General features: G+C 50.8%; 1 protein-coding gene across 9 annotated transcripts; it reads right to left on the bottom strand.

Annotated features, from left to right (window-relative positions):
* Positions 1–5,159: 5,159 nt before the first annotated feature.
* Positions 5,160–19,262, bottom strand: TMEM39B (transmembrane protein 39B). 9 transcript variants are annotated; one of them, XM_084816055.1, is made up of 9 exons: positions 19,166–19,262; positions 16,456–16,734; positions 13,736–13,955; positions 13,120–13,212; positions 12,075–12,229; positions 10,329–10,665; positions 9,087–9,274; positions 7,192–7,312; positions 5,160–5,680 (listed from the first exon to the last, which is right to left on the bottom strand). In XM_084816055.1, the coding sequence occupies exons 2-9, from the start codon at positions 16,671–16,673 to the stop codon at positions 5,444–5,446; spliced, it is 1,569 nt and encodes a 522-aa protein (XP_084672181.1). In that variant the 5' UTR covers positions 16,674–16,734; positions 19,166–19,262; the 3' UTR covers positions 5,160–5,443. The 9 variants fall into 9 exon arrangements, with proteins under 9 accessions (XP_084672181.1, XP_084672185.1, XP_084672179.1 ...); XM_084816059.1 differs by having other exon boundaries at positions 16,546–16,734; XM_084816053.1 differs by having other exon boundaries at positions 19,170–19,262.
* Between the last annotated feature and the right edge of the window lie 1,087 nt (positions 19,263–20,349).

The raw sequence follows: 20,349 nt of genomic DNA, 5'->3' as shown, positions 1-20,349 counted from the left end.
AGGTGGGCTGACGAGTCTGTCTAGGAACAAGGAGTGGCAGCAGCAGCAAGCAGTGATCAGTGCATTGGGCCTGCGTCGGACCTGCTCGGCTGAACCACCAAAACAAGCCTTCCCCAGGGCAGCGGTGGTGGGAAGGGCTGAGAGGACAGGCGCCCAGGAACTTGGGAATCATGAGAGGCGGTGGGCCTGATTTGGAGGCCCTGCCTCCAAATACTGCCTAGGGACTCTGTGGTGAGGAAAAGGCATTCTGGACATGCTTCAGAGGCATTCTGTTTGTCACAGGTCCATGCACTCCATCATGAGCACTGAAAATAAGTGATAGGATGGAGCTCAGCTCCAATGAGCTGAGCACCAACAAAGGCCCATGGCTTTCTCTTCTCTTGTGGATTGCTTGATGATGGGGGAAGGACAAAATGTAATCTGTAGCCAGTGGGTCACCTGCAAACCCAGCACCAGCCACTGGCTAATCTTCAGTGATGGCATGGAATATCTACAGATATCCCACTTCTTCCCATTCTCCTGTCTCCAATCCCAACGCTTCCTTTCTGCCATTTATCCACCAACTTAACCGCCCCTTCTCTGGTGATCATTGACCTTAGGGACACTCATATATATTTTGTTTGCCCTGGGTTGATGTGGGCTTGGCAGAATGATGCTGCCTCCATTAATGAGTCCTGCAGAGGCAGAAGCAATGCTTTGGTGCCCACTAGTGCCAGCATTCAGGAGCAACCTCTGGCTGGCAGGAATCTGTGGATAGTCTGGGCATTGCTTTCAGAGCCTCTGTCTTCCCAGACATCTTCTCTGTGTGTGAGCAGGAGAATTTCCCACGGGATTGAACCTGTCAGAACCAAGGGCCAAACAAGCCCCAAAGTTCCAGCGATAAGGATCCCTTTAACAAAGTATTAAAAACAAACAAAACACCTTCAACACATGCCTAAATCACGTTGAACTCATCATGTCAGGTTTTCAAACAGGCCCACTACTAATGAACTGAGAAGGGGGACAAGAACAGGAGTCATGTGGCTGCAGACTATGCTAAATTGACTGGCAAACATGGTATTTTGGGGCTGTGCTACCTTCTCCCTTTGGTGTGTTAAAACACGTAAGAAATTCGTATTTTTAACAAATTGGCCAGATTGGCTGAATATGCATTCCCCTTCCCTCCCCCTGTCTTACCCTCACACACACAAAGGAATCTCTATGGTCAGCCACAGACTATCTGCAAGTAACAGGTGCTGGCGACAAACAACAGTGGAGTTGTTAAAAGGATCCTGAGGTATACTTATGGCAAGATGGGTTCAAAACCAACAAGGACTCTTTGGAATGCTGGTACTGTTTCATACCACAGTCATAACTATAAAAATGTGAAGTGGGAAGGATTCAGTGTAATGTAAATAACTGAAAATGGATTAGGATGAGTGGCTTATTTTTTACTCATTGTTTACCTCTGCACTATTGCCATAGTTATATAGTTATACTGTTTGGGTATGATTTATTATATCTGAGCGCAGCATGTGTGCACGCATGCAGAAGAGATCAGCCTTCCCCAGCTGGATGCCATCCAGATGTTTGGACAACTCCTATTGATCATGTCATCTGGGGCTGATGGGAGCCTATGTCCAAAACATCTGGCAGGCGTCCAGGTGGGGAAGGCTGGAGAAGAGGGCTATTGCCTGGATGCTTTGCTGGTGAACTTCCCAGAGGCAGGAAGCCCTTGTTTCAAAAAGGATGGTGGCCCAGAGGGCCTTTTGGTCTGATCGATGGAGGATGGTGGCTCCGATGTCAGTGGGGTGGTAAATCCCCTCCAGGTTTCAGTCAGAACTCCAAAGAGGCTCACTCGGTACTGTCTGCAGCCCAGGGGTCGGAAATCTGTTTCTGTTTCAGCTGTTGCTGGACTCCAGCCTGACCACTGGCTGTATAGGATTCTTTTCCAGCCCTATTTGGGAGGTGCTGGGAATTGAACCTGAGTCCTTCTGCATGCAACACAGGTGCTCTACCACTGAGCTATGATGGTCCTTTCCCCAAAGGGCTGCTGATCACATTTTCTGGGATCTGGGGCGCAATTTTTTTGTTGCTCATTGTGGCCAACTGAATTATGACTAGTAATGTATTCCATTGCAGAATTCCACATCACTTGCTGTAGATTTTGACTTATCCTGCCACCCAAAGCACAGACTTGGCTCACACATGCCTGGACATCATTTGATTATTCTACACTTGACGACTGGTAGCTGAATGTGGGAACCAACTCCCGTGAAAATCGCGGTTTGGGAGGAAATGTAGAAGTTTTCTCTTTGCATTAAATCTGCAATAATCTGTTCATATATGCAAGTCATTACCCATTGCTGCGCTCAACTGATCATGCATACATGAATGAGTCCACAATTTTTAGCTTTCTAGACTTTTAGCTGTGCTGTTTTAAATCTGTATTTTAAACTCCTGCACCGCTGCTAGGTTTTATTGTGGTGGTATTGTGCTTTTAATGTTCTATATATTGTGATTTTAATGTTCTATATATTTTAAATTGTTTTATTGTGTGTTTGGTTTTCATTTTTGTGAACCGCCCAGAGCGCTTCGGCTGTTGGGCGGTATAGAAATGAAATGAAATAACTAGATAGTGCAATTATCTCTTAAAGAAGGGGTCTTCCATACGCCTTTTGCAGAATAAGCAGTCCCCTCCAAAATGTTTTGCTTCCAAAATTATCATCTGAATGTTATCCCAGATTTTAGAGTTCCAGTGCCCTGGACTTGTTGCCAAAGTGGAATTGAGGCATTTTGAATCCTCCATTCTAAATTTTGTAGATAGCTGTGCTTGCAGTTTCCCCCAGCTTTACATTCCTTCAGTTCTTCTGTCTGTAACCACCATTAAAAAAAAGCAATCAAGACTCTTTGGGTGCATTCACAGGACACGCCAGTCCATGATGGGTGACTAGCCATGCACTGTGGGTTGTTTTGCGAACAACCCCCAGGATGTGGTTGGCGCACACACCAGACGACTGGGCACACCATCCACAGTGCACGACTTGTTTACCCCCTCCCTCCCCCTCAGTCCTCCACCCGGCATCCCAAGGGACATGGTGGTAGGCCTGTCTTGTCTACTGCCAAGTCCCCCTTCCTGGCTCTGATCGCAACTGAATCCCTGTTATAGCTCCCTGTGCCAAAAATTGGCTGGAAGAGGGAAATCCAACCCCCTGCTGTGGACCCTGTTGCCCCAAGGGTCCATGGCAGGAGGTTAGATTCCCACCCCCCCACTGATTTTCAGCTGGTTTTAAATTCCTACATAATGCCTACATTCCTTGTATAGGAATTTTAAAGTGCCCCTTGCTGAAAATTGGCTGGAGAAGGGAGAAATCCAACCCCCCGCTATGGACCCTGTTGTCCCAAATGTCCATGGTGGGGGGCTGGATTCCCCCCCCCCAGCCAATCTTTGGCATGGGGGTGCTTTTAATTTTTTTTAAAAATTGTGCACATTCCTGGACACGGGGAAGTGTGGAACACTTTTCCTGGTCCTGTTTTTGTGCACAAACGGGGCTGGGAAATTTTTTTTAAGGGTCTCCGACCGCGATCAGAGCTGGGAAGGGGGGATTCGTGGGGGCAAAAGGCGGGATGACAACCCCTCCAAGATGCCCTTGGAGGGTCTGTTACTGGCATGGCGAAAAGTGTGTGGGCAGTGGCTTGGTTGTGACTGTGGTCCTGCTGGGCAAGAGCAGCGGGGGTTTCTGCTGCTCTTGCTGAGCGGCTCGCTGCCCAATGCCCTTTAGCCATGATGGGTTGGCATGTTTGGGTTCGCCTGACACACCAACCCACTGTGGATAAAACAACCCCTACTGCAGATTGTTAGTTATCAGGGTGGCTTGTTTGGGAAAAACAACCCACCCTGATAAAAACGGTCCAGGTTCACACGATACACTGACCCATCATGGGCAGCCCCCACGATGAGTTAGCACGTCATGCAAACTCAGTCTCTTGTGTGTGGTTTTCTACCAATGTTTAGGATCTCATGCATGTATGGACTAAACAGAGGAATCACAAAAAGAATCTTGATGCAACTGTATATGTACAACCATATCAAGATTGCTTTTTTGCCGTTTTACCAATGAGCATCAGTAGCAGAATGGGACAAAAGATGCTTGGGAATGTTTAAGCAAAGGGAAATTCCACATCCTCCAATGCCAGAATAACATTTAGAAATTTGTTTAGTTAAACCAGAATTGCGGAAGAGTGAAATGATGTATGCGGCAAACTTCTGGAACAATAAAGGAACAAGGGAACCTTGCTCATCCTTCATTACCCTTTCAAATCTGGAATGCCTTGGTATAAAAATAAGGGTAGTTTCCCACAATCCACTGCTCGGTGTTGTTTTTTGCCAACAGAAGGGAGACCATCCCTTCTTGAGGTGCTTTACAATTGCCAAAAAGGGACAAGAAACCTTCTGAAAGCTCAAGGGATGAGGCGATCCTCTTTTTACACCACTAGCCAAAGGCCTTTTGTCCCAGTTTGGTAGCTGTGGTCAGGCAGGCTTGCCTGGAAAACTATTAGACAGCTGCAGTGTTAGTGGGGGACCATGACCCCAAAGTCTGGAGGGACACAGCCTCAGCTTGTTGGGGTCTTGTTGATTACTCTGGAAATAAATGGGCAGTCAGCACTTGTTCTCTCCAAATTATTTTTTTCTTAGCTCCCCTCAACAATTGCCAGCTTTGTTCACTGTCTTATTTGCCAAGATTGATCAGCAAAATGCCATGTATGCTCAGGGCTCTAGCTAAAGTGTGACAACATGAGCGTCAAGGGCACATTCTAACTTAAAGCAATTTCGCCTCCCCTGACTCAACAGTCCTCGCAATAGCTTTGTAAGGCAGGCCAGCAGTACGCTTACACTCATAATGCAGAAAGGAGGCTAGGCCAAGAAAAACGTGGCTCGTCTAACCCCATGAGGTAGGTTTGTAGCAGAGGTGAGAGTGGCTGGTGCACTGCACCACCGGTCACACTCTGCCGCCTCATTACACCAGCAGTCAGGGAGCCTCTTTTTTGACAAGGTGATGAGCTTAGAAACCTTAAGATTCAAATCAAGTCCCCCACTCGATAGCCAGACACGCGTGCCAGACGCACCCACAGCTCTTACCGCTTGCTCCTGCTAGTCAACAAACCAGACTGACAGCAGCTGGGAGTACAAAAATAAGGTATTTTCCTTATCATATCAGTTATCAAAGAAAAACAAACAAAACGAGAACAAAAGCAGTGGTAAAAAAAGATATACAAAGCTCAGGGCCGGCCTGGCTGCCCTGCTCCTCAAGCACTGCGCCCCAGTGCCCTCTGCAAGGCCTCCCGGGGAACACTTCTCCGGCAGTGTGGTGCAGGCGCCTGGGGTGGCAGAAATGTCTCGGGTCGCCCCGACAAAGCTTTGAGGCGGTTCACTCGCTTTCCTTAGGTGTGCTGTGTGATTCCTTCAGTTTAGCTTTGGGTCAGTCTCTCTGGTGGTGGAATATGAGTAAGCTTTCCCCAGCACCAATCGGTCCCGCAGGAGCTTGAAGAAGGCGTAGTAGTTGCTGAAGAGGATCAGAGCCAGGGAGATGGTTTGGTGCCACTTCTCAGATACAATCAGTGAGTAGAGCTGGTAGAAGATGACAGCCCCTTCAAGGAGAATCAGGATGTTCAAGATCCGCAGGGGTTTGCTGAAAAAGAACTAGAAGGCAAGAGACCACTCCATGTGAGACGTTTATGGTTTACTGGGAAGTGCCTAGATTGTTGCCTACAAGAGGAATAGAAACTTGCAATTCTATTTTTAAAAAATGAAAATGCATTCGAAGGAACGTGCAGGTCTGCTTGCCGATAGCTTAACTTTCCTTTTTTAAAACTGGAGAGTGCCTTTCAACCTTTAATGCAGTGACTTTCAAACACGGTTCAGCAATGGTGGACAAACTTTTCTAAAAGACAGCTTACCAGCCCACTACCGATCTTCCTCTGCAACATGCAGCTGCAGAAAAGTGTTAGGTGTTTTCTAAGCAGATTCTCTGTTTGTGTGAGGCAAACGGCTCTCCTATTAAACCCTTAAAGCTGTAAATGGTGTGTGAAGTGGCTGTCCGCATGAACCTGTTGGAGCCCAAATACTGGCCTCAGAGGCCCTGCTTTCTGGCCCATCTTCAGCGGATATTCAATTGGCAGGTATCAAAGATTTGATATTTAATTTCTATGGTTTTAACAAAGAAACAGTTCAATACTGGTTGGAATGCTGCTCTGTGTTTTCACCTTGATATACTTTAGATTTCATTCTTAGTATATTCTACTTAGTAAAAGATATTCTTACTATCAGATTTTATTTTTAGGGTTTTTTTATACATGTATAAGCCATTTTGATTACCTTGATAAAAAAAAAAATGGAAATCCATAATAATAGACAGCAAGTTCGTAGAGACCTGGCCAGGGCCCAGATGCACTAAGCAATATGCCCTACAGCACACGCCCCAGATTCCTCTCCCCAGATACACGGGTTCCATGGCAGACATTCAGGGGTTCATCAGCCAACAAATTGATATGGAACAGGTTCCCCAAGGGTAAGAAGTTGGAAAACCATTGCTTTAATATGTTTGCACCCACAACAGCTCACTCCTCTGTCCCATTCTATGTATAGAAGAATGGAGGCCAGGAAATGGACACTTGCAAAGACAAGACTTGAAGCCTGAGAGAGACAAGTTGAACTCTCTCTCCACTGAGCCACCCTGGTTTTCAAACGACAAAGCTTATTCCAAGCTCGGTATATATGAAAGACACAGAAGCCCGGGGGGGCGGGGGTTGAGCCCTGCTTATGATGGGCACCAATCCAGCAAGCAGGCACTGCTATGGAAGTTAAGTAACTCCATGCACTCGTGCTTGCTCCCTTCTGGCTGCAGAACCGGGCTCTTTTGAAGAGATTAACAGGCAAACCACATCATGCACCAGGGAAGCAATATGGTGACGTGGCTAGAGCATTTGCCTAGGACTGGGGTAGCCCAGGTGCAAATCCTCACTCAGCCCACTCGGTGATCTTGGGCAGTCATTCTCTCACACCTGGACCTACATCACAGGGGTTATTGTGAGGATAAAATGGGCAGGGGTAATCTTGTATGCCATGGACAGAGGAAAGGTGGGATAAAAATGGCATTCCTACATTCACACCCCCAAACACCCTGTCAGCATAACAAAAAGGGCAAAGCTTACATGAAACCGGAAGTGGGAGGCGTCAGAAGGCACAGCGACGTTGTAGTGGCCCACGGCTTTGTACACATTTTTGCTGTGCTTCACCAGCACCCCCTGCGGCCACATGCACTCCTCAGTCCACCTGCAAATAAATGGAAAGACACCTGACATGGAGGAGAGAGGCGAAGACCATTTTGAACTTGGCTCGGCAGAGTTCAATGGGGCTTAGTCCCCCAAAACAGGCCACAGGACTGCAGAGTGTTGCATGAACTTTTTTTGTTGCATGTGCAAAAGTTAACGGGTTCCTCACTAAGAAGGATTTTGTTTTTCCAATTTGCTGAGACACCAGTGTGTGTATGTGTGTGTGGGGTGGAAGAGGAGGGGAAAGAGGGGTGGCAGTGGCAGGAGCAGCAGCAGATGTTTAGAAGGCCAAAGTTTTGAGCTCATCTCAAAGGTTGTTGATGGACAGCAATTCTGAATGATACAAACCCTGTCTACCCAGAACGGAATTGCAGGGGACTGAGCTAGAGCCGACAGCATTATTCCAGGGTTGTGGGGAGATCTGCCTCCTAAGATTGCCAGCTTTTTACTGGCCTTTCTCCTGTGCCTTTTTAAACAAAATGTGGTGGGCTTCCGAGCAGCAGCTGGCTAGCTTCACAAAAGCAACCTACTTTGCCATTCCATTCTCCTCGGCTATTGGTTAACATGACCAGGAATCCCAGGATGAAAGAGAGCTGGGTATCCATCTGCTTTCACCAGGGTTTGTGCCCCTCTGTTCTCGTTGGTTCAGCCTCACTGACTGGCGCTTTACACAAGGCAGATGCTGAAAGAACCGGGAAGGGGTGGTGGTCCCAGGATAACTGGTGGTGTAGACCAATGGCTTTCAAACTATGCTCTGGGAAACCCATGGTCTCTGGAGGCTTAGCAAGGGTTCCCACTCAACGGGAGAACAGCAATAGCATGGAAACATCCATGAAAGGCAGCCTGCCCAAGACTCCTCAGCTGTTCTAGAACAAGCTCTTACTTCACGCAGAGCGATGGCAACACCAAACTTGGTTGGCTTCACATACAAGGATTCTGGAACACATCCGAGAATCCTCTGGGTTCTGCAGCAGACATGCAGAAATTCCTGGACAGATAAGTTGATATAAAGAGGGTTTGCTATCAGCAGAAAGCTTGAAAGTGACTGGCGTCAGCTATGAGAGTGGAACCTCTGTGCTTTGCGAAACCAGAGACTCTGTGGGTGCTGGGGGGAGGAGGGGCAGCTCTACTCAGTAGCGCCAGCCAAGTCCATTTGTGCAGGGTGCACCACCCCCATGAGGACGATGTATGCCCCAGGAAGATGGCTGCTCCTCCCAGCCCTGGCCAAGTTCCTTTCTCTGTGCCTCTCTCAGCATGGTCAACAGCAAAAAAGGTAGGGGAGGGGGTGATGATATCAGTGGAGGGCCTGATGGGGGGCAATCTGGCCTCCTACCTAAAACTGGTTCCCCACCCTTGGTGTAAGCAAACTCCAAGAAGAGAAATCCCTGCACTGAAGCATGCAAGTGAGGGACCATTCACACAGCCAAAGGCCCTCCATTCAGGGTTTCATTTATGTTGAACTGATTCAACCTAACTGACTCAGTTTTATACATTGGTGATGCTCAGGTTGGGAGTCATGAGCATAAGACGAGCCTTGCTGGATCAGGCCAAGGGTCCATCTAGTCCTGCATTCTGTTTACACAGTGGCCAACCAGCTGCCTATGAGAAACCCACAAGCAGGACAGGAGCACAACAGCACCCTCCCACCCATGTCCCCCCAGCAGCTGGTGTGCAGAGGCTCGCTGCCTCTGGCACTGGAGGTGGCACACGGCCATCAGGACTAGTTGATAGTCTTCTCCTCCAGGTAAGGCTGTCATGCCCAGAAGGCTGCTTACTGATGCTGAAGCACATTGGAGCAAAGTGCTGGGTCGACCTTCTGCCAGCAGCCCAGATGCGCCGCAGCCTTGTGGAGGAGGTCGCAGTAGCGGGCGGGCAGCAGGTGCTGCATGAGGATGACGGAGGTGCTGATGGAGACCAAGAGAAACAGCTCACACGACCACCGCTTGTCATAATACTGAGTATTCTTTGGAAAGGTGAGAGAGAGAGAGAGAGAGAGAGAGAGAGAGAGAGAGAGAGCACACTCAGGACGGCGGCTGCCTCTTTAGAGCTGGACAATCCCATCCACAAAGTGAGCCACTCCAAGGGTAGCTGAGCCTCCTGGAGGAATTGTTTTTGAAGCTGCAAGGCAGTCAGAATGTTCCAGAGCAGGGATGGAACATCCCTGGCCGTCTTCAAGCTGGCCGTCTTCAAAGGCTGCTCTGTTCTACAGACAGTGGTTCTGGGGGCTAGACTGTAGCAAAATGCAACGTATTTTATTCAAAATACATTTGATTTTATGATCGGGTTTGGAGGGAGACCTCAAAGCTGAACTGAGCCGGGTTCCTCAGTTGCCACATGCAAGGAGATGAATGGATATTTATGGGTCTGCTTTCAAGAACAAAACCGAAAACATGAGCAATTCAAAGGCAAGACTGCAGTCTTGCCAGGCAGTTCACAGCCCCACACAGAAGATCTTCCAGGAAAGGATGGACCAGCACTCTGTTTCCAACCACCAGCCAAATGCCTCTGGAACCTCACTAACACAGAATGACGGGGCAGCCTTCCCACCATCTGGCATCCCACCATCTGGGATGCAGCACATGGAGGTCCCACTGAGCCCTTATAGCTAATACCTGCCAGAAGACCTATTCTTCATATCTGTCTCTGCTCCACAGAGAACCTCAGGCCCGGGGGCCAAATCCAGTCCTTCAGGGCTCTCCAGATGGCCACACCCCTTTTCCCCAGACTGTTTGGTGGTTTCCCAGGTTCTGTGCCCCCCCCGGCATTCTAAAAAATCCCTCTCCTAAAACTTAGTGACTGGCAGTGAGAGCTTTCAGCTACAACAGGTTGGCATTTCTAGTATTTTAGCTTTTGGCTCTGGCTCTGCCCACCACTGTAATGTGGCCCCAACTGCTTTCCACTCGTCCCTTGGGCTGAAAGGGCCCAGCGCCCCTGCCCTAACAAGCCAAGCCGGGCCCCCGAGTCACATGGGCTCCATTCTGTGCCGCAGAGGCACAACCTGCCACTCTCTCACATACCTTTACAAACCAGACTGGCACAAACGCCACATAGTAGGCGCTGAGCATGGAGCTCACCAGCACCTCCTTCATGCGCCAGTTGAAGTCCATCTTCAGGTACTCCACCTCATTGCGGATCAGATCTGGGGAGAGGCAGCAGGCATGGGTGGGCATGGCCTCTGCACCGCACAGCTGCCGGGTGTGCTGCTTCCAGGTCTCCTTGAGGACTGACAGGTAGTCCTTGCCCCTCGCACCGATGTCGACCGTGTCACGAGGGCCAATGTTGGCCACGTGGGAGAAGAGGCCCGTCTTGCGAAAGTCACAGTTCAGCTGCAGGAAGGGGACATACATGCCGAACCTGGGAGGAGGAGGAGGAGGAGGAGGGGGTGAGGAGAGCAGCCCCGAAATTACTCATTCGTATAGCACCAGTCATGTCCAGGGTGAGGTACAAAGGATGGGTCCTGAGAGGCCAGAGAAACAATACAAGGGAGACAGCAGGCAAAGGGAAGGGAAACGGCAGCCAGGGTAAAAAGGAGATGGAAAGGTAATTATGGCCATTACACCTACTGAGAGTTAGTTGCTGTAGCACAGGGGTGGGCAATGTGTGACACTCCAGACGTGTGGCCTCCTGGCTATATTGTCTAGAGCTGATGAGAGTTGCAGACCCTCCAAAGGTTTTGGCCTACAAGTTGTCCCCTGCCCCTGTAATAGGGAATGGGGATCAGGGGCTTGTGCCCATGGCTTCACAGAAAAGGAGGACCCAGATGACGATGATTCCTTTTAAAATTCTTAATGTTTTTTTCTGTGGAATCCTCAAGGTGATGTGCAAGATCCCTACCAATAGGCAGCCACAGCCTGTGCAAGGTTCACCTGTGGGGAAGGATTGGGGAGAGGTGGAAAGGCCAGATGAGAAGCAGGCCTCTCCTGCCCGCCTCTTCCTCTTCCCAAGGACAAGGGGATGCCCTGTGGTATATACACTGACCTGATAAGGGGAAGTGCTGGAGAGGCATCTTTTTGAAGGCGGAGAGGCTACTGGAGAGTAGAAAAGCCCCCCATGGGAGGAGGTAACAAGGGGATACTTGGAGGGGGCGAGGCTCTTTGCTCAGCCACAGTACCAAGGACCAACACCCTGCATGCCACACAGGAGGCTTTTCCTCATGCAACTCCAAGGAAAGGCGTTCCCACAATAGCTGAGGAGGTGGAAGCGGGCTCTTCTTTATACAGTACCAACATACAGTCTTGGCACTTTTCAGAAAAATGTAAGCAAAAGATAAGCCCCTGTCTCCAAGGAAGTGACCATCTACATTTTGAAAGGGCAGAGGGGAGGAAAGAGAACCAGAAGGAATAGGAGGTGAATAGGCACGAATGCAGTTACCCAACTTACAGCTTTATTTCAGCTGTGCCAAAGGCTTACCCAGAGAAGATATATAGGTGTTTATATGCCAATGGTAAAAATTCTGAGCCAAGACTGGGGAATTGAGTACACAGTGAATTATACAAAATAGTACCAAAAAGTTGCAGAGTATATTATACAGAATAGATAAATCATGCAAATGTGTATTATATACAGTTTGCAGAATCCAGTTTTTTCTTGGCACAGAACTTTGATTAAGCTGGTGTAATAATTTTGATTTTTGTAGTGCAAAAGTATATACCACCCTGGGCATTTTTCTTTGCAGTCTAGCCAAGGGACCATTTTGTTCTGAGGCTTCAAAGTTTGTCTCCCCTGAGACCCAGCAAGAAGCCATAACACAAGAAGATACTCACGGATAGCATAAGAACAAGAGGTTTATCAGTGAATATGTCCTGAAGAGGTGGATTATTGATCGGCACAGGCTCCAACCTGCCCCAGTAAGGACGGCAAAGCGAGTGATCACCAGGAAAATGGAGCGTGGCAAGGAAACTTTGCCAGTATGAGAAGCCTGGAAGGGAAAAGAGGAAGAACAAGATAGAAATTAATGCCCCTTCCCGCCCTGGGGAAAAATCAGCAGTGCCCCAGAATTCCAGGTGGTGGTTTCACTTTCAAAGTCCTATGGCTACAGTTGCTAATCAGGGGGTAATTGCCACTGAATTCATAGGGGCTTGGTTCTGAGTAAACAAGCTCAGGATTGCACCGTAGTGGCTTAAGCCAAGCATTCTCTACGGAGTGTCTCCCTTCACCTGAGGCTCTTCATACCTCTTCATGAGGGAGATACTTGCCCCTGACCCCACAGATAATACTTTACACCAGGGGTGCAGAACTATATATAGGTGGGGGGGCCAGACTGTCCTCCGGGGGCTGACATCAGTGGGTGTGGTCGTGCTCAAAGCAGCTCCTCCTCCCAGCACCAGCCAGGTCCCTAGCTTCATACGATGCCCGGCATCCCTGCGAGGGTGCCACACTCTGTGCAAAGCGACTCAGCTACTGCTTGGAAGAGCACCTGCTCTTCCCAGCACCAGTGGAGTCCGCTGCCACCTGCACCCCCACTGCGGTCTCTGACCTGAGATAACAGCGGGGATTCCTCCAGGGAGCAGGACATAGAAACCTGGAGGAACTCACAGCTATGTGGGCACCCCTGCGTGACATGATGGGGTGGAGAGAAAGGGTCTTTTGAAACTCCAAAAGTTCACCAGTGCTTGCCTCTGCTTATGAGAAACAGGCAAGGGTCACACCCCACTGGCAAGTTCTCCTGCGGAAGCCCCACTGAAATGGACAGCAGCTGCAGAGGAGCACAGCTGTGCTTTACACAAGAAACAAAAGCCAAGTAAGCACATGCTGAAATACAGAATGTGAGGCCCCCCCACAGTGGGATGAGGGGCTCCAGGCCTCTACCTCCTTCACCTCCTTCACGATAGCACCAATCAACCTCCTTGCCAGAACAATGGTTGTCACCGCCAGGACATTGAAGTCAATGAGATGAAAATTCTGCGGGAAGAGGAAAAAAAACTGGTTGGCCCACACGCAGCAGGCTTGCAAGCAAGGAGAAAACCATGAAAAATCAGTAGGGTGGGGCTTCCAAGACCCACTGGGAAGCATTTGAAAACAAAGATGGAACCCACAAGGGGACCAAAGTATTCCAGTTTCTTAAAAGATTAAGGGCGAGTTCCCTCAATCTACGTTTTGTGCTGGTCTGCTTCTTTCAGCTGTATACTCCACATGGTCTTTTGTTGGAATTAAAACTCAGCTATTACCCACAGATATTAAGAAGCAGTTGTCTCATGTTTTTGTTTACTCTTGACATCTCTCTTGGCAAATGTGTTGTATTGGCTGTGTTCAGGCAACAGCTGGCACCACAGAGCTCTCAAATGTAAGCTGTTCTAGGAAGCACAACGTCTTCCTTTTTAGGAAAGCATTTAGGGAATTTTTAATAACATTTTAATACTTTACTGGCTTTATCAGTGTTCTTTTGTGAGCTTGCAAATGGGCAGGAAGATATAAAGATACCCACCAATGAGGTATGGGAGGGAGGGTGAGACGGAGGGTACCACCACACTGTTTTGTAGATGTTGATGTAGTGGACAAAGAGAGCAATAAGGTGGCAGAAGAAGAGCTGGAGTTCAAACAAGATGCTCCTCTCGATGGGCAGCTCTGGGATCTTGCAGTGCTGGAGGGGGACCACGGTCTGAGTCGCCAGAGGAGGACTGGAAAGACCCGTCCCTGAACCACTCCTACCGGGGGTGGGGTGGGGGGGAGAAAAAAAAGAAGACATAAACTTAGGAAGAATCACAAACATTCAAATGCATCAGCCCCAGAAATTAAGTCTACATTGCTAACATGAACTCGCCTCTATTTGTGCAGACTAGGAGCTCTCCCCATTCCTCTGTTCCAAAAGCATTCTCTCCTTCCATTTTTCCATCTGCCTCTACAATGCCCTTTTCCAAGGCAAGAGAGAGTGCTTTGAAGCGATCATCTTGCTTGCACTGCCCGGTCCATAAACCATAATAATGGTAATATTTATTCAGTTAAATCATTTGCATGGTGTCTTTCCAAAAGGCAAGGCAGCTCACACAAACCTACTCAAATCAGGAAATTCATGTTCGGCAACAGAACAGCCACAGCAGCATAGAGCAGTTCATCAGGCTAGACAACCCTCATGCTCTCTACCTAGAGCTGCCCTCTGGAAACGTCAATTGGCGCAAAATTCAGCTTTCAGGATGCTTGCGCGGGTTAAGCAGTTTGTTAACACACCAACTTTGAATCAGTTGCACTGGTTACCCATTCATCTCTAGGCTCAATTTAAAGTGCTAGTCCTAACCCTGAAAGCCCTAAACACTCTGGGACCAGGCTATTTCAAGAAGTGCCTTCACCCAAATGAACCTGAGCGAGCCCCAAGCTCAGCCTCAGAAGCCCCGCTCTTGGGCCTGGCACTAAGGCCAAGTCCCAGAGACAGGGACTTTTTAGTGGTGGCTCCACATTTGTGGACTCTCCTCCCCCAAGAACTCCATTTGGCCCCTAAAAACTTTTAAACACTTTTACTGTAAGTCACCTTGTGAGGGCTTGCCCTAAAAGACAGGAAATGAATAAATAAAATAAGTAATAATTAGTCAAACACTTTCTAAAATAGGTGGCTTTTACCTTATAGGTCACAGTAAGGGAAGAAGAGATCCAGACCTCAAAAAAGGCAATTTCACTAGGGGAGATGGATGGTGGGAAATTTTTCAAGACAGAAAATTTTCCTGTGCTTTTTTTTCCAAAGGAAAGTTTCCATTTCAAACAATAATTAGTTACAATGAATGGCTCCCAATTACAAATATAATATTAGGCAAGCTTGGGAGTCTCAAAGTTATAATTAATGCTTTTCTGGTGACTATTCCTGGCAAATACATCAGAGAATACATACATCATTGATTTGTAAGCAGGGGGTTGTGTGTGGGGAGAATAAAAACAGTTTTTTCAGGAATGACTATGTATTGTACTGGTTTTTAATGACTGTACAAGTTGAAACAGATGAGTGTCAGCAAGTCATGCAGAGTTCTTTGGGTCGCTAAAATTGATTAGTGTATCAACAGTTTTCAATACCTTTGGTTTTTCCTTAAATTTGAACAAATTAAGAGAAATATATACTTTAAAAATTTAAATTTTTACAAGCAATCCAATACAATAACATTTAAAGCACATTACACGTGCTTTATTTCCTGTCCTCAATTATTTCAGGTAACATACCTGTGGCATATTGGGATAAAGAAAGAACATAGTAAACACAAACCTAAAAAAAAGTATCCTAAGTACAAGTAAAATAAACATCCTAAGTTAGATAACTCTCCAGGGTATCAGAAAATTACAGGGTATTTAATTTGCATCAGATAAATTTTCTGGGAAATGCTCCTGTGCAAATTACCTTCATTTGCATAGGAACATTTTCCAGAAAATAATTCAGTTCATTTTTTTCCGGAAAACCCACAGCACTACTCCATGCTCTTAATATTCCCACTTTGCACAATGAACGGGATTTCGGACTAGCCTGAAGAGGACAGGGCGCAGGGACGCTCGTGGGGAGTGGCAGCCTTTAATAACTACTGAGCATTTATGGTCTTTTAGAAAGCTGAAAGCATTTCAGGGGGTTATCTGGATAAGTGAATAACCTTGTAGGTCATGTCAGTCTTCCTATCCCTATAATGCAGATGGGGGCAAAAGTTGTGGGACAGTGGCTTGCCCAAGACCCCTAGTGCAGGGGTGGGAAAGCACAGGCCTGGGGCCCAAATCTGGCTCGCCAGGGTTCCCAGATGGCCATGCCCCCTCTACTGGCCCCACCCCCTTTCCCTCAACCACCAACCATTTGGTGGATTCTCTGCTTCTGCGCTGGTTTTCCCCCAGCCTAAAAAGTTGAAATGCCTCTCTTAAGACTTACTGGGAGCAACAGCTTTTAAGCCACAGTATGGTAGTATTTGGGGCTCCAACCCTTTTGCCTTCAGCCCCGCCCCCTTTGCCTTTGCCCCTGCCCACCACTGGGAATGTGGCCCTCGAGAGCTTCTCTGAAATTGGATTTGGCTCTCAGGTTGAGATTCCCCATCCGTGACCTAGTGAATTTGCTGTTTGAACCAAGAACGTCAACCAACTCTCTGAGTCACTGTGTTACTCCACTTTTCAAGAGCCGTATGGTAGAATCTCCTGCTTAATAAAACACTGGAGATGCAAAGTAGCAAAATGGATGTGTTTTCCTGGGCCAACCTTGGCTTATGTAGGAGTATGACGGTTTCAGATTTGACAGAACTCTTCATCAGGTAGAGTGACTCCACAACCCCTGGGACTCGTGCCCACCTGGTACGGGAGCGCACGCTGGTGACCGAAGAACTGGTGGAATGGCCGGCACCCCCCATGGCTCCAGTTTCGCAAAGAGGGTTGCGGCAGTAGGACGTCCGGTTAGGTCCCCTTCTTCCCCCTGCCATAACCACCGACAGTCAAAGGGCGTCGGTCCCTCTCCTCAAATTATTCTTTTGGTTCTAAGCACTGGAAATGAAAGCTTTGTTAGGCCTGGGTAGTCGTAGCAATTCCTTAGTTATCTCAAAACACCATCCTGGTTGACTTCCTGTTCAGGGAAACAGGCAGGAGCAGGATGTAAGCTTTAGAAATATATAAATAAAATTTCCAGAGAGCAAGCAGCTCATTTGAAATTTGGTTCATACACAGACACCAAGACACCAAACTTTGGTATGTTCAAAGTGTTCCACAAACATCTCAGTAATCTTTACAACAACCCTGCAAGGTGGGCTGATAGCCTTCCTATATTATAGATTGGGGGTGGTGGTGCTGAGAGCCTAAGGCTGCTTAGAAAGTTTGTGGCAAAGGCAAGATCAGAATGAGAGGCTTCCCAGCTCACCGTTCAGTCTCTTAGGGAATAATCCTATGGTGGCTAGTCAGTGGCTAGATAGCCATAGGATATCTGTGGAACAATGTGGAACAGGCCCGCGTTCCGTGCTCTGAAGAAGAGGATGGAGCGGCCAAAACAGGGAGTTCCGGGGCAGGGAAGGCAGAAGCGCCAGTATGACATGTACTATGTGTCGTCTGGAAACCTCCTCCCCTGCTCCGCCTTGCTGTGGCTAGGCGGAGCCAAAGTTGGATGTCTAGCTGCAAATGCATGGCAGGAGAAGGGCAGAGTGAATGATCCCCTCGGTGCTTCTCCTGCCCTGCGTTGGATAGGTGGTTGCCTCCCCTAGCATGGCTGGCTGGGGAATGCTGGGAGTTGTAGGACTTTTTCCTGTCTAAACATGTATAGGATTGTGCTCTTAGCTACTGTGTTACGTTAGCACCTTTACACACTAGTCATTTCCATAGCACATAGAGAAGTACACGCCACAGGGACCAACTATGGACAAACAGATGCCACTCTGGTGTTCCCCCTTCTCAGATGTGTGTGCCTGTCTTTTGAAGTACATATGTAACGTTTTTAGTGTGCATAATATAGTGACTAGGAATGCTTGCCTGGGTGCCTAGAAGTGTCATGCTGGTGCCTAGAGATCAAGGTTCTGTCTGATAATTCAATTTTGGCCCCTAGGAACCTCACTTTCTTCCCCCCAGCCCTAGTTATTAGAGAGCTTGGTAAGGGCAAGTTATGTATACGGTTGAGCAAGAGGGAATGGTGTAACGGGAGACTATTGGTCTTGAGCCTGCGGTCAATTTTTTGCTCGGCCATGAAGTAAACTGAGTGACTGACTAATCCACTTTACAGAGCTGTTGTGAGAAAACAATGGGAGAAGTGGCGTTGATGGAAAAGGAAGACAGATCTATGTACTTCACCTTGAGCTTTTTGGAGGAAAGGTGCAAAAATGCCAAATAATTAATACTTATTCTTATTAATTCCTAAACACTTTTATCCCACTTGGCAGTTTACAAGAAAACACTCCAAAGCAGCTTACAAGCTTAAAATACACAAAGCAATACAAAAATGTCAACAGCAAAAAACATTAGCAGCAAAACAAAAATGCCAACAGCAACGAACGTTTACAACGCTTGCAAAAGTGCTCAGTAGCAACACAACAAAATGCCCGTTACAAGGGTCTCCTCAAAGCACAAAGCTTTGGGAGGGCATTCCACGATCTTGCGCTATAGACCTGCCTACCTCCACAGGTGGAAGAACACAGAGCGGTTCCTCCGAGGAGGACCTCGGCAAACTACCTGCCCTTGCGCTCTGAGGGCGCTTCACACACCCCGCGGGGCCCCTTTCAGCGAGTGCTCCGATGCCCAGCGTCAAGGCGGAGTCTGACCTCGCCACAGGCTCGTCCCCGAGCGGAGCCAGCCCCTTCCACGGGAGGAGGCCAAGTAGCGGCACTGGGGCCACCACAGTGCAGGCGCTGACCTGTCGCCCGGCGGCCTCCAGCCATCAAGAACCAGGCCCCCTCCTATCTGCGCAGTCCCGCCCCGCGGCCGCACAGGCGAGGGCCGCGAGGGGAGCTGCGGCCCGGGCCAGAGCACCGCCTCGCAAGCGGAAGGCCCGGGCTCGATCCAGGCAGAGCTGGGGAAGGCCCGGCCCAGACCCCGGCCAGCCGCGGCCCCTCAGGGCGGCCCGCCTCCCCGCCGGTGGGGGCGCAGCCCCCGGCGTCCCCGGCCCGGCCACGCAGGCTGGGCTTGCCGGGAGCTGAAGGCCAGCCCACCGCGGGGCAGCAGCGGCCGGGCCCACGGCCTGCCTCGGGAGGAAGCCGCGGTCACGCTGAAGCGCGGGCAGGCGGGGCCCTGGCGCCCGGCTCCTGCCCCCGAGCGGAGCCGAGCCGGGCCGGGCCGGGCCGGGCCGGGCGGCGGCGCCGCCTCCGGGGCCAAAGGGCGCGGGCGCAGCGCGGGGGGCGGCCCGGTCACGGCGGGGCGGGGCGCGCCCGGCCGCAAGGCCCCGTCCCCGGCGCCCCCACTGCCCCCTCCTCCTCCTCCTCCTCCTCCCCCTCCTCCTCACCCACCTCCGGCGGGCGGAGCTCGGCGTGCGGCGGCGGCGGCGGCGCAAGCCGCGGGGAACAAGATGGCGGGCGGGGCCGCGCGCTCCCGCGGGGGGAGGCGGCCACGGCGGCCGCTCGAGGACAAAAGGCCTGGCGGCGCACGGCGCGTTCGCCGGGAAAGGGGCGGCGCCTCGCGGGGCGGCGGGCGGCGGCGAGCGAAGGGCGCGGCGCCCGCGGGCTCCGCTGCGGCCCGGCCGGGAAGCGGCCCGCCCTGCGTCCTCGCGTCCGCCTCCCGCCTCTCCTGCCCGGCCCAGGAGCCCGAGGCGGGGTGCGCGGCGCTCCCGCTCCGTCTGCCCCGCGCAGCCGCCCTGCGCGGTCGGCTGGGCGGAGAGACCGGCCCAGCGTCACCCGGAGGGGCCGGGGCTCCTCGGCCTCCCGCCACGGCAGCCTCCGGCCCGGTGCCATCACCCGGCGGCGGCGGCGGCGGCGGCGGCGCTGCGGGGCTCCAGGGAGGCGCCGGCCCGGCCCGGCCCGGCCCGGCGCTGCTGCTGGGAACGGGGCGGCGCCCTTCTGCTGCGCCGTGGCAGCCTCGTGGACCCCGCCGCTCTCGTGCCCCCCGCCCGCCCGGCCCCCGCGCCGCTCCCGTGGGGCTGCGGTCCGGAGCAGCGGGAGGGCCGCGAGGCCGGCGGGAGGCGCGGGGGCGGGAGGCTCCTGCCTCTCGCGGCCCCTCCAGCCCCACTGCGCCGCGACCCTGCGGCCACGGCTGAGCAGGGGCGCCTGCTGGGCCTGCGGGCGTGGCTGCCGGCGGCGGCTCCAGGCAGGGCTGGGCGCGCTCCTGCCCGTTGACGCCGTGGAGCCGCCGCTGCCGCGGTGCTGCGCTACGAGGCTCCGTGGGCCGACGGGCTGCTGCAGCTGGGCTCCCCGCGCCCCGCAGGGCTAGCTGGCGTCCCGGCCCCGCGGGCAAGCCGCAGGCGAAGGGGACTTCAGGGCCTGCGCCTCCCTCGGGAGGTGGGGGGACTCATCCCACCAGTCCTGCAGCTTGCTGAATTCTCCCCCCCCAGCCCCAGTGCCTTTTCCGTCTTTTTTAGGTTGTAAGCCTGCAGGCAGGAACTGTCTTATTTGTTCATTGACTGTAAGCCGCCCCAGGAGCCTTTTGTGGCTGAGGATAAAAACAATAAATAAGGGTCTGGCCCAGGAGAAGGCA

This window comes from Heloderma suspectum, chromosome 10, assembly GCF_057233095.1.
Source record: "Heloderma suspectum isolate Gila_16-S chromosome 10, 16-S_ref, whole genome shotgun sequence".
Taxonomy (NCBI): Eukaryota; Metazoa; Chordata; class Lepidosauria; order Squamata; family Helodermatidae; genus Heloderma; species Heloderma suspectum.
Note: the sequence above shows the minus strand (reverse complement) of the source record. Positions and strands in the feature narration are given on the sequence as shown.

Bases quoted from the DNA above. Each gene is read 5' to 3' on its own strand.
- TMEM39B (XM_084816055.1), bottom strand. From the start codon at position 16,673: ATGGCAGGGGGAAGAAGGGGACCTAACCGGACGTCCTACTGCCGCAAC. The intron at 10,666-12,074 runs GTGAGTATCTTC...TCCTCCTCCCAG, and splicing joins CTCTTGTTCTTATGCTATCC to GTTCGGCATGTATGTCCCCT. The intron at 5,681-7,191 runs GTAAGCTTTGCC...CTTGCCTTCTAG, and splicing joins CCTCCCACTTCCGGTTTCAT to TTCTTTTTCAGCAAACCCCT.